General features: G+C 46.8%; 1 protein-coding gene and 1 long non-coding RNA gene across 5 annotated transcripts in view; one reads left to right on the top strand and one right to left on the bottom strand.

Annotated features, from left to right (window-relative positions):
* LOC311597190 overlaps positions 1 to 13,294 on the top strand; it is a 43,365-nt gene that overhangs the window by 26,227 nt on the left and 3,844 nt on the right. The gene's annotated exons all lie outside the window — the stretch shown is intronic.
* The window catches only part of EXPH5 (exophilin 5), a 92,621-nt gene continuing 81,458 nt past the window's right edge, over positions 2,132 to 13,294 (bottom strand). For all 4 annotated transcript variants that reach the window (XM_084781375.1, XM_084781374.1, XM_084781377.1 and 1 more), the window contains one exon: positions 2,132 to 11,553. In XM_084781375.1, the coding sequence (XP_084637501.1) occupies positions 6,245 to 11,553 (5,309 nt within the window). In that variant the 3' untranslated portion in view covers positions 2,132 to 6,244. The remainder of the gene's footprint in view (positions 11,554 to 13,294) is intronic.

Genomic DNA, 13,294 nt, shown 5'->3' with positions numbered 1-13,294 from the left:
GAGACGAGGCTCTCACTACGTAGCTCCTACTGCCCAGGCACTCTGTATAGACGGGCAGGCCTCTAACTCACTGTCCTCCTCCTGCACTGACTCCCAAGTGCTGGGATCAAAGGCGTGCACTACCACGGCAAGCCTGGGGGAAAAACAAACAAACAAACGGGTTTTAAATGTTACCGATTCCGGTTCGGGATGTGGCTTACAGTTAAGTGCCTACCTAGCTTGCGCAAGGCCCAGGGTTTGGTCCCTAGAGCCACAAGTGGAACAGGAGGAGTGGCTTCCCTGTGAGGAACTTCACTGGTCTCGGTTCACACAGGCTCGCCTGTTTCACTTATTTTGTGCTTGGCAGTCTCCCTCACTGGGGTGCCCGGAGCATGGTTCCCTTTCTGTGTCCTTTCTCTTTCAAGCCGTGTTTTCTGGGGCAGGGCATTTGGGCAGCCAAAGGCAGGGTCTGGGGCTTGCCTTGAGCTGTGTGGGCAAGCTTCTCCTCAGAATTGGGCACCTTTCCCTCCCTGTCCACTTTGGGAAGGTAGGACGGGCCAGAAGGAACAATCTCCCCTCCTGCCTCAGTTTGTTCAATTTTGCTAGTTAGTTTTTTCTTCTTTTTATCTGCATAGTGCTAAAATCTTAGGGACCAGTGACCATCCTGAGGCTGAGAAGTCTGGAAGAGCTCATCCTGCAGAAAGACAAAGGGCTTCTGGCCCCTCCTGGGAGATCTCAGCCCAGAGCATGTGGGAACCAGGTCCTGAACTGCCCTCTGCCTTTCCTGGGTTCAATGGGGCCCAGATCACCAACCCAGTTACCAGCCCTGGCTTAGGACAGAGTGACCAGTGGGAAGAAAGCACCAGGATGCCCATGTGTACTGCACAGCGCCCAGGACTCGGGTCAGCCTGCATTCTACCACTGGAGCTTATAGGCAGCACTCTTTACAGTATAGCGGCACCGTGAGGAACTGGTCCTAAGTCATGTGTAAGCTGCAGGGCAGCAGTGTCACATGGCTTAGTGAGACTGCCACGCATTGTTTTGTTTCCTGGAGTTGTTTGCATGCATACATGGGCTGCCTACTCTGCCCCAGTTAGCACTTACAAATAAATAGATCGCGCGTGCGCGCACGCGCGCGCGCGCACACACACACACACACGCATGCACGCGCGCGCACACATACACACACACACACACACACACACACACACACACACAAAACCTATGCAGAACACATTTTGTTCACACTGCCAAAATTGACCTTGAATTTTCTTTTCCCAGGTAAGTGAGCTGGGGGTTATCTGGTTCTGGGCAACAGTGAAATAAGGTCTAGGACATTATATAACACTTGAAGTGACACGTGTTTGGGGGAGGGGGGACCGTGAAGCAATTGATTCCTGTGGCCACTCTACCAATTAACATTAATGAAAAGTTTCACTAAGTAAATGTCTTAAACTACAAAGAAGAGTCTGAGGTGCTCCTAGATGGCTACTGGATGGCCCCCACCTCAAGCCGGCCGCCCCCTCCTTGCTATACATGAGAGCATCCAGGAAGTGATGTCAGGCCTTTCTCGTCCCTCTCCTGTCACTCAGCTAGGTACACTGATGTCTCAAAGCTGCTTGGCTACTTTAGGGATATATGAAAGAGAGAAGCAAACCACTCTCTGTTTTGATTTTTAAAATCATCCATTTGGCAAATCTTTCCCAATAGGTGCTAGAAAGATTGGGCACATTCCCCTCACCCCCACCCCCAGTATTTTAGTAATTTTTTAAAGAAAATTTCACACTTAGAAAGAAATAATCATCCTTTGAGGGACTGAAGAGATGGCTTAGCAGTTAAGAGCACTCGCTGCTCTTCCAGAGCACCCAGATTTGATTCCCCGCACTCACACGGCAACTCACAGCCATCTGTAACTCGAGTTCTGGGGGATCTGACACCTTCTGTGGACACCAGGCATGCACACAGTACACAAACAGGCAGGCAAAACACTCTTACACATAAAAAGACTAAAAAAAAAATGAGATTTATTCCCCCAAGAAAGTAAAACCAAGCCTAACTATTTGGGGGTTGAGGCTTAGTGGTGGGGCCACCTAGCATGTGGGTCCCAACCTCAGAAGCACAAATCCAAAAGACAACAAACAAGCACAGTGCATCTGCTTAAGTTCTTTATTTCAACAAAATCGTTATCTTAAAAATTCCACCTTCTATTTCATTTTCCTTATTTTGGCAACAGATCTGAGGAAAAAACATAAAAGGAGTATTTGACGGTTTTGACAAAAGTGCTTATTACAGCTTAATTGCTTTAGAAGAGAATTGTTGGCCACAAAGACAGTAAGTAGTAATACAAACTTGCAAAGTAAAATATTTACATATTTATACTGTACATCTAGACAGGATATTCTGCAGCTTGCTGTAGATAGACAATGAACTCTAAGCAGTAAGGCCTGTTTGAACAAACCAGCATTCAGTAGCATTTGTTTTTACGGCGGTATGAGTTTCTGTTTGGTTCTCATCTTTTCCGCAACCTATGTAGACTCCTGTTAACACCCTGGTGACTCATCTTTATTTCTTACACAAAATAGTTTTCTCTTGACGCTTATCCTTAACCAACCAAACTCATGTTCATAGCAACTGGAATTTTAATAAGATCGATGTATTTTTGATGGAAGAATAAACTATTCAGAAGGGAGCCTCTAAAAAGTAAAATAATCTTCTTGAAGCCCACTTTAAACAAATTTAACAACACAATGCTTATAGTTGTGTTAGCCTAGTATTTAAGCAAACTAATAATCTCCTAGGCACTTGTTAGCATTGATTGATTAGTTTTTTACTCCATTTACAAGAAAGTTTAATGATTATATATTTTAGGGAAAAAAAATCAATACAAAATGTCTATCATGAACATTACCATGGCTATGCCCAAGGCAAGCACTAAAAAGCAGCAGTTTACATAGTACAATACAAAGAAAGTATCTATACTTCTTGAACAAAGTGCTTCATAAAACTAAAACAATAAAGGTGCTGTTCTATTTGTGTGAAAGTGCTGTTTTCCTCATCCCTCAGCCTGATAGCAAGGTAGTCCTTACCCACAGTGCAGACCAGTGGTGGGTGCCAGGCGCCTCTCAATGTGGGTAGCATATTCCCATATTGGAGTCTGAGCCCCCAAACTTTTGTCCTTCCTAACGCTGACTTCCCTACCACAGAACCTCACCTTGTTGGAAAGCAAGCTGACTCCATGTCACCTCTTGAAGACTCATGCAGGTTCAGAATATTCATTGAAATAGTATCTCATGGTGGTGAGCATTTAAAACAACAACAACAACAACAACAAAGATCGTAACATTAAAAGATCTCTGAATATATTAAAATCACTCACCAAAAGTCATAACGTGTGAGAGGCTTCCTTTAAATAATCAGATAAATAGCAAAAGAGGAAAGGCTTATGCACAAGAATGCACCATTAAATAAGAAGTTGAATTTTACTCTTTACCATTCAAGTTTGAATCAGTTCAGGACAGCTGGCCTAGAGTTTGACTAGGCATCTTTCTGAGCGTCAACTTGCCTAGAGCTCAAAGTTTGAGCGGACAGGCAGGCAAAGCTTCCCCGAGAGTGACCTCAGCTTCTCTGCTTTTGAGTTCTAGGGGACCGATGTAAACCAGCCCGGGCAGTAGGGGTCCGGGTCAGACAATGCTGAGGGCAGTGATAACACGGATCTCTCTTATGTTTGTGTCAGTGCCAGATCTATACACATGTTGCCCACACCTGTCCTTAGCTTCAGTTTATCTGGACAAACAGTGGAAAATAAAAGGATGTCAAAAAACAGCTATAAAAGGAGTAAGACAAAAATCCACTCCTGTAGGGCTGGAGAGGTGGCTCAGAGGTTAAGAGCACTGGCTGCTCTTCCAAAGGTCCTGAGTTCAGTTCCCCACATGGTGGCTCACAACCATCTGTAATGAGATCTGATGCTCTTCTGACCTGCAGGTGAAACACTGTATATAGAATAGTAAATAAAATCCACTCCTGTATTGAGATTCAGGATCCCATGCTGCCTGCAGGTCTAAGTCACCGTTGCCTTTAATTAGAAGGCGAGAAACCTCCCAGTGTTCTCTGTTCTAGCAACTAAAGAGGTAGGAAGCCAAACTGGCAATGGGTATCACAAGTGATTTACAATAAATTAGGAGTTCTGAGTTAGTTGTTCCTGAGGGTTTGATAGATGGTTCAGCATAGAAGCCGAGTGGTTCCCAGACATCACATCAGACGTAGCGTGTTGAGGACTCTCCCAAGGCTCCAACTAAATGCCCCATCAAAAGTGTTCTAGTCCAAAGCTTCTCAGGCTGTGGGACCCTCACACTATATGGGCTTGTATAACTAAATGTGGGGTTGCAAAGAAAAGTGGCATCAGAAAAGTTTCTGAGGGTGCACTAAACAACAAACAATTCAAAATTAAACACATAATGAATCCTGCCAGTGCTTACCCCATGGCGTGGTGTGGCTTCACTGCAACCTGCTTCAAACACACAGCATATGCACACCTTGTACTGGGAGGAAGAGGAAGAGGAAGAGGAAGAGAAAGGAGTGCAGGGAGAAAGGTAGAAGGGGTGGGGGAGGTGGAGGGAGGAGATCTGGTATTATCCTGCACTGTTTTTACTACACATGCAAAGATTTCTGCTCAGATGGAAATGCAATTACAGACACAAAAACTTTTTAAATACTTTATTCCACAGCATGTAGGTAACATTATGTCCTTAGGCTGCATTGTGATAGACATACAAATATACCTATCTTATGAGTATATGCTTTGTTTCTAATCTCAAACAAATGGTAAATTGCATGTAAGCCAGAAACCCGATTTAAAATACATTTGAGTTATTAGTGAATGTTCGATTTGCATACCTATTTTATATATGTATATACCTGAAGTCATGTAAAAATTCTTCAAACTACAAAGAAATTAAGTGAGGAAAGTTTACGAAGCCCCAGCCTGGGTTATAAATAAGGAAATGAGACCTGGCCAGGTCTGGAGAGATAAGAAAGAGAGGCTGTGGAGAGAGCGGCACTGAAGCTGGTCCAGCAAAGAGCTGTTTGCTCCTCCGCATCCCTTAGATGTGTCCCTGCAGCCAAGTGCCTAGATCATTCCAGTTCCACCTTGATGAAAACTCAGCCCTCAAAAACTCAGCCAACCAGAGTTCATGTCAGAGGCAGCCCCACTGTCTGAGGCCCAGCGATGCTCAGGGGAAGGGGAAGCAGGCTATCTGGATGACACCTGATAGGCTGTGGTCATACAGTGGGGGAGGAGGTCCCTCCTTCTTTCAGAGGTCTAGGGGAGGGGAACAGGGCAGAAGAGGGAGGGAGGGGGGATGGGAAGACACCAGTGAGGGAATAACAATTGGGATGTAATCTGAATAAATTATAATTTTAAAAAAGATGAATAAAAAATAAAATAAAAATTCAGCCAACCAACATAAATGGTTGACCCCTTCAGTTATAGTCTTGCCATGTTCTCTAAACATGTGTGTCAAGGCTCCAATACAGAAGTACAAGGATGCCCTCATAACAGTCCTTTTGTCATGTGGCAGAGAGCTCAGTGGTCAAGCACACTTGCAGCTCTTGCAGAGGACCCCGGGTTGGTGTCCAGTGCCCATGTGACCCCTGAGAACCCTCTGTTACTCCCATTCCTGGGCCTCTGAACCCCTTTTCTAGCCTCTGTGGACACTGCATGAACATGTGCACACACGGTGACAGTATTTTATCTGAAGCTCGCTTTCCTTATGTTCTATTTAATATCTTGGATCAAGGCTGTGGATGGAGAGAGACAATTCAGTTTTGAAACTATGCCAGGTGTTTAGCAAATAACAAGGCTGAACAAGTCCCCAAACTATTAGGGGTAAGAGATGTTAAAAAACAACAAGCAAACAAGCAACCAAACCAAACAAAACAAAGAAAAAAACCGATGGAAATAGAGCTAACATTGGAAAGTGGCTTGGTTGGGGGAAGAGACAAGGAAGGCCAAGATCAAACAAGGAAAAACAAGCAAACAAAACCCCCTCAAAAACAGTGAGCATTGCTCTTAGAATTCAGAAGGAAAAAAAACAAAAACAAAAACCAAACAATGACAACAGCAACAATAACAACAAATGGAATAGAAAGAAATGGGTTGTTTTGGTATAGGCACTGCCCAAACCAGGTCTTTATAAGTTTAGACTCATTTCAATGGTTAAAAAGCAAAATGTGTAAGTATTACATTATGCAGTTTCTTGCAAAGGTCTCATAGTTCTGACTCTTTATCATTTTCATCCAGATAATATTCGTCATCTGTGGTTGTGTCTGTGTCCCAGTCTGAGTCCACTGGCTCCACTGGGTCTTCCTTATAGATATTAAGCGGTTCACTTGGAAACAAGCCATCTTCTGGTGCCTGGCCACCAGGAGAATCTAACAGCTCTGACTGGGACAGGTTGGAAGCATTAAGTACATCATCCTTGAGGAAGCCAGGGTTCTTGAGAAAACTTGGCTTCCATAATCTTCCGTGTGTGAGTGACCGTTTGACATTCTCCAAGAAAGCCAATTGCTGCTCTTTCCCAAAAATCCCATAGTCAATAGGCCTGGAAATGGATGAGGTGGACTTGGGGCCCCCTCGCGTCCTATTGTTATACAGAGCCCAACTTTCACTTTCATGAGAGGCGGGAAGCTCAGAAAAAGATTTGAATCTTCGACTGTAGCCACTGTTGTGGGAGGAGTCCTCTTCAAGGGACAGCTGGCTCAGAGCACTGTCAATGGAGGTATTTTCCGAGAAGTGGCGCCCCCTGGCTTTGGGAGGATGGCTTATGCACAGCCGGTCTCCATGAGCATAAAAGTTTTTTAAACTCTTTGACCGATAAAGGTGTGGTGCAGATTCTGACTCTGGAGATGGGGCACTCTTGTGGCGCAGCTGACAATGGGAATTTATTGTAGATTTCTGTGCAGGCTCCAGGGGTAAAGGAGGACTTAACCTCTGCCGCTGGTCAGAGCTTTTTTCTAAGGGGCTGGTAAGCGTAAGCTGCGCTGGAGCTCCCGACTCTCCCGACATCTGAGCTTTAGAAGCCCTGCTCTTTGGTGCTGTTTCTAAGACACCGTTTGACTCATTCTGATGTGGTTGTGAAATGTTAGCAGACTCCTGATTGCAGGACCGACAAGGAGGCTCTGGGTTGGATATTTCTGTAGCCTGGAGAAGGGTCTCAGATTTGTCCACAATCCTCGGGGTGCATTCTTCTGTGGACTGTGTGGATTGTACAGGAGGTTCAGAGGATGGCGGGCTGTCGTCTGCTCTGCAAAGCGATAGCCCCATAAAGCCAGGTTTGCTTTCACTCTGGGAGAAGATAGTAGCTACATGCTTTCTGGGACTTAAATCCTTAGCTGGGATTTTTCTGCTGGCTTTAGATATGGCTGCCAATCTGTGTTTCACTGAGTATCTGTCTGCTTTTGTTCCTAGGTCACCCGTGTTGGTTTTATTTGTATTACTTCCTCCAGGAAGTAAAGTTTGGTCCCATGCCAACTTTTGTGTTTCGTCTTCAAGCTCCCTAATCTCTGCTGTATTTGTCTCCTGACTTCCTGCCTGCCCAGATTCCAGCTGCAGATCTACTCCCCGAGTCTTAACCCCTTCTGGAAGTTGCAGCTTATGCAATGCTGGTGGTAGAGCAAAGGCTTGGCTTTGTGAGTCAGAGGGCATTTTGTCAGTCAGTTTTTGGCAGTCTGATCCAGTTGTCCCACTGGTTTCCCTAGGCTGGGACCCATCAGAACTGTCACCTACAACTACAGCCAAGTCATCTCTCCAAGGATGCCTTCCGTTTCCTGTTGACGTAATGGCCATGCCACTTGCACGTGTTCCAGGATTTCTTCTGGTTTGGGACTTTTCAACATTATCTTCTGAGTGGGATGGGAGACCAGGGGGAGCCCTGTGTCCTCCTTTAGAAGGCTGTTGATGACTTTCAGTGTTTTCCTCTCCAGCACTTTTTTCCTTGAGCAGTAATGGGGTCTGTAGGATTTGTCTTATCAATTCCCCTTTCTTCTTCCTGCTTAGCGAGTCACCTACAGTGGCTTTAGATACCTTACCTGGGAAGGTCTCTTTGGTCTCAGGTTCTCCTTTATGAAGAGAAACATCTGGCCTCGCAGGAGCCATTTCCTCTAATGTAGATCTGGGAGCCTCCCTGTGTGGCAATTGGGAGACAGCCTTATTTTCAGTGCTGTGAGAAAGACAGCACGGAGCCGACTCAACCTGCCTCCTTTGGTCTTGCAGTGGAGGTGTTCCCGACTGCGCTCGTGAAGGACAGTTTGGCTCACCACTTTCTAAAGCATCAGGAAGCGCTTTAAACTCTCCCTGAAAAGCGTCTCGAAGCAAATCGGTACCTTGTGCATACTGCTGGAGGAGGCTGCAGAACTTCTTGCTCGGTTTCCTTGGTAACGTATAATAGATTGAAACCACCTCAAGGCATTTAACGTTCTCTTCATCCCCAGAGACAGAAAACATGCTAGTTGTCTTAAACTTACGTAAGGCTTTCCCACTCTCTCTTTCTGACCCAACTGCACACAGAGGCTCCGGGGCTCTGTTTGAAAGGGTTAATGAGCTCACCCTGCCGGCAGGAATCTCACCATGCTTTCTGGTGTGTCCTTGAGCAAGTTCCTTTTGGTTGTGTCTTTCAGAGAAGGTACTCTCTCTACAGGACAAGTCACCGTCCAGAGAGTTATAAAACGTGCCCCCTGGCCTGGGTGTCACAGCGGAAGCATCCCTGTGCAGGACGGCCGGCTTTTCTCTTTCACCGCTTTCAGCCAACGTGCATGGATCCCCTGAGGGACATGATGTCGCCCTCTTGATGAGGAAAGGGAGCGGCCCCTTCCTGACAGAAGCTGATCTAATGGCTTTCATATCTGTCATCCTCTTGGTGGCTTCAGGTGTCCCCAAGACCGAATTTGAAGCATCATTCACTGACTCAGGAGAACCGGGTTTGTCAGAGGTGTCCTTCTCAGTGGGAACTTCCGCTTTGTTTTTCACCTGGAACGGAAGTGGCCCATTCCTAAGCGAAGCAGCCATAACCTTACCTTGCGGCTGCCTGCTGTGTATGAGAAAGCTGGCTGATTTTCTTGGCAAGGTGCAGTAGACTGTGCTGAGCTCTGCCGCTTCGCCGCTGCCTTGGTCTTCAGCAAGGTTGCTGCCTTGGCTTGTGGCTGCCGCTCTACTCTCTGCTTTGGTTAGCTTCTCAATATAGGACACACGGCGTCTGACTCTTCCTTTGTCCCTCCCACTTCTGAAGGGAGAGTGTGAATGGCCGTGGCCAGCATCGTGCGGAAGTGCGGGACCATCATCACTTTCTCGGTTGTCTGCGGGACTTACAGACAACTGATCATTTTGGTTTTTCCTAGCCTTGTCTTTTTCTTCTCTTCGTTCTAGAGATGGATCTTGGTCTGAAAGACTCCTGGACAAGAACACTGCCGTGGAAGGTACCCCAAAAGCATCAAGGAAAGAATCACTCGATGGCACGGAACCTTGGGGTGCATCTAATGACACACCCAAAGGGTCTCGTGCGCCACCGTGCCCAGCGGCCAGCCTGCTGCCATTGTTAGAATGAGCGGGAGGACGTTGCTGTCCATCAAGATCATCCAAACTATCAGGCTCCTCTGGGGACTGTGGGTCTTGGTTAGCAATGGGTTCAAAGCACCACGGGCTATTTTGAATGGTGCTTGAACTGTCTTCATTACTTCCCATGTTCTGGTGACAACCTGGGTGTGGGCTGGGAGGAGATGGAGGGAGTGGTGTTCCACTTTCTTGGGTGAAAGGCATGGAAGCAGCTGCGTCAAGTTTCTTGTTCCCAGGAAAACATTTATTTTTGCTCAGTTCGTTGCCTTTATCTCTTTGTGTTGTGCGAATTTGGGAAGTACCTTTTCTGGAAAAGACCCTGGGTGATCTTCTGGAACTTACTGTGGCAGATGCATTAAAGCCATGCCTGTCATTTTGTGTTGAGTCCCCGGAGTGGGCATTTTGAAAATCAGCTAAATCATTAGCCATCACTGACTGTGAAACAGGCTGGAGTAACCCACTCGGCTTGTTTTGCTGGTCCGTCTTGTTTAGCTGTTCACCCTCTGAAACAGGTTCATTCCTATCTGTCTCGCTGTTCATTTCTGTGGCTGGGATGTTGGACTGGGTCTCAGGAATCAAACGGCTACAAGCCACAGGCATTTCTGCACAGCTTCGTATTGGAAGAGGGTCTGGCTTATTGGGGACCATTGTCTGTAAAGTAACTGTGGAATTCTGGGAGGGACTCTGAAAACCCCTTTGGTTGTCAGGAATGAGGGGGAAGGGAGATCTGGATGAGGATTCTAGAGTCTGAGCCTCATCTACAGCTGCTTCTAGAGGAAAGTGCTGTGTAGGACAGTGGCCCTGCCGAGAGTCCGTCCCAGAAGACTGGATATGGCAGCTTGAACCAGTTACAGAAAACCCATCTGGTGTGACAAAATGGGGTGGAAATTGGATCTCATTAACAAGTGAGGTGTCCATGCTCTCCAGTGGGGACACTTGAAAATCAGATCGCCAGCAACGTGGATCTTCTCGACCTCCGAAAACGTACGTGCCATAGCCAGGAGAACGTGGCCTCCAGTGCTGACACGGGGCAGCGTGACTCCAAACAGATGGCACCGGGTTTGTTTCAACAGAAATCATTTCGAAGTCCTTCTCAGAAGGAGGAAATGACTTCCTGCTGTGGGGAAAGTCAGCCCAGGAAGAATGCTCTTCCTGTTGGCTCCAAAAAGAATTCTGTCCAAATCTCTGTTCTCTGCTCTGTCTGAAGGTGCTGCTAAAGAAAGACCTTGCAAACGGGTTGTTCTGGTGGTAGAATGGCACGTTCTCTGAGTTCTCCAGTGGGTCGGGACTCATCACATCATCCATGGGGGCACTGAAAGGAAAGCTCCGGTAAGCACCCTGTGAGTGGTACGGCTCATATCTCCTACTTTCCTGAAAACACTCAGGAGACACATACTGCTCAGCAGGGTCGATGTCCATTGGTGACGGTGCCCCTGCCGACTCTTCCTGATTCTGCCTGTATCTAGAAGAATCTGGCCTGTTCCAGATGATTGATGATAAAGGAGTCCTTTTGGGACTTTGCTGGTGCCTCACTGGTGTAAAACTACTCTTGTTTTGAGGGTCGGCTGGAAAGTGTAAACTCCTTGCAGTGAACCGCCCGGCAGCTGGTGAGGCTGATCTTTGGCGGCTGTCAAAGCACAGAGATGTGCTGCCAAATGTATTCTTTTGCATGAAATCTTCTTTGAAGCCTCTGGGCTCCCTGGTCCTATACATATCATAAATTGTCTTTGTCCTGGGAGAAAAGGTTTTAAAGCCTCCTCTAGGAGTTCCCGGTCTTAGGATGTCATAGATGGACATGTTGGAAGTTTCGCGGTGGTAGTTTTGATGCCTTCCTGTGATAGGATCATGCCTGTCCCTACTCGAGTGAGAATAGTTGAACTGTGTTCTGGATCCGTAGTTGAACGGCACTCTGGCATTCACCAAGCCTGCAGGTTGTTCCTGAGCCAGCTTGCTATCCAAATCGTCTAAAACTAAAGGAGAAGGTGAATTAATTTTTGTATATGATTTTGTAGTTTTATAACAATTGGAGTAATTAAAGTTCCCCTTCTGAGAATCAAATTTTGTTATTATAAATATAAACATAATGTTAATCTCCCCGCCCCCATCCTTTTTGTTTTTTCAAGACAGGGTTTCTCTGTGTAGCCCTGGCTATCCTGGAATTCATTCTATAGACCAGGCTGGCCTCAAACTCAGCTCTGCCTGTCTCTGCCATTTGGGTGCTAGGATTAAAAGAGTGTGCCACCACCTCCTGCCTAATATAACACGAACCGTGACGATGTTTAATGACAATATGACGTTTATAAGACTGTAATGCACTTTTCTTTCTTTTGCTCATCATACCTTTAAGGGTGTAAAGCCGAGGAGACGACTCGGTCAGTAAAATGTTGTAGTACAAACTGGAGGAGCTGGATTTGTAATCCCAGCCCTGCAGGGGAGGGAAAGGGAGAGGAGGGCAGCAGAGGGCAGGGGAGAGGAGGGGAGGGGGGTGGGAAGGCAGGAGGCGGAGACCAGTAGCACCTTGGAGCTTGCTGGTTAGCCAGCCTAGCCTAACTGGCAAAATCCAGATCGCAGGAAGACTTCATTTCAAAGAACAAGCTAGGGATCAGAGTGGTGACTCAGTCAGTAGACTGACAGCTGCATAAACAGGGAACAATTGAGTTTAGATCCCCAAGTACCATGTGAAAGGCCAGGCATGGTAACGTGGACCTGGGGTGGCATCCCTGGGGATGCCAAGATAGAGGATTCCTGGAACTCAGTAGACAGCCAGTCTAGCCAAATAGGTGAGCTCCAGGTTCGGTGAGATGCTCTGTCACAAAAAATAAGGTGGAAGCCAAGGAACGGTTCAGCCGCCACATGACCCTGATGATCTCAGTCCCTAGACCCGTACAGAAAGAGCCAGGTGTGGTGGCAGACACCTGCCATCCCGGCGCCCTCACAGCACCATGGGAAAAGGCCCAAAGCCAGTGGACCAGCTCTTGTGGCCTATACTGTACAATGACAGAAACAACAAGAGAGACCCTGCTTTACAAAGGAGGAGAGTGACAGATGGCTCCTGAGTTTCCCTTTGACCTCCTCGTGTGCACCATGGCCCACTCACTTCTGTACTCATACACACACTATATAAAAAAAAAATAATTCTCTAAAAGATAGAGAGCTAGACGGTGGTTCAGTGAATAAAGTGCTTGCCCAGTGTGGTGGTTTGAATGAAACCGGCATCCACAGGCCCATAGGAAGTGACACTATTAGGAGGTGTGGCTTTATTGATGTAGGTCTGGCTTTGTTGGAGGAAGTGTGCCACTGGGGGGTGGGCTTTGAAATTTCAGGAGCTCAAGCTGGGCCTGGTGGTGGTTGCGGTGGCAGTGGCGCACTCTCTTCCTGCTGCCTGCCGCTCTGGATGTAGAACTCTCAGCTCCCTCTCCAGCTCCCATGACTGCCTGCACACCACCATGCTTCCCACCAAGATCAACAATGGATGAAACCTCTGAACTGTAAGCCAGAGCCAATGAAATGTTTTCCTTCATAGAAGTTGCCTGTTGGCATCTAATACCAATTTGGGCCTCTCCATCTATGTATGCATATATGCACAAACTGTCCTGTGCATCCACGCACATGCAAACACATACAGGTAGAACTGTATTTTCCCTAATAAATTTTAACCAGTTTCTCTCTGTATATCGAAAGCCTGCTTACTCTTTGTGCAACAGAACAGAA

Source organism: Acomys minous (assembly GCF_964271855.1).
Source record: "Acomys minous genome assembly, chromosome: 5".
NCBI classification, from domain to species: Eukaryota; Metazoa; Chordata; class Mammalia; order Rodentia; family Muridae; genus Acomys; species Acomys minous.
Note: the sequence above shows the minus strand (reverse complement) of the source record. Positions and strands in the feature narration are given on the sequence as shown.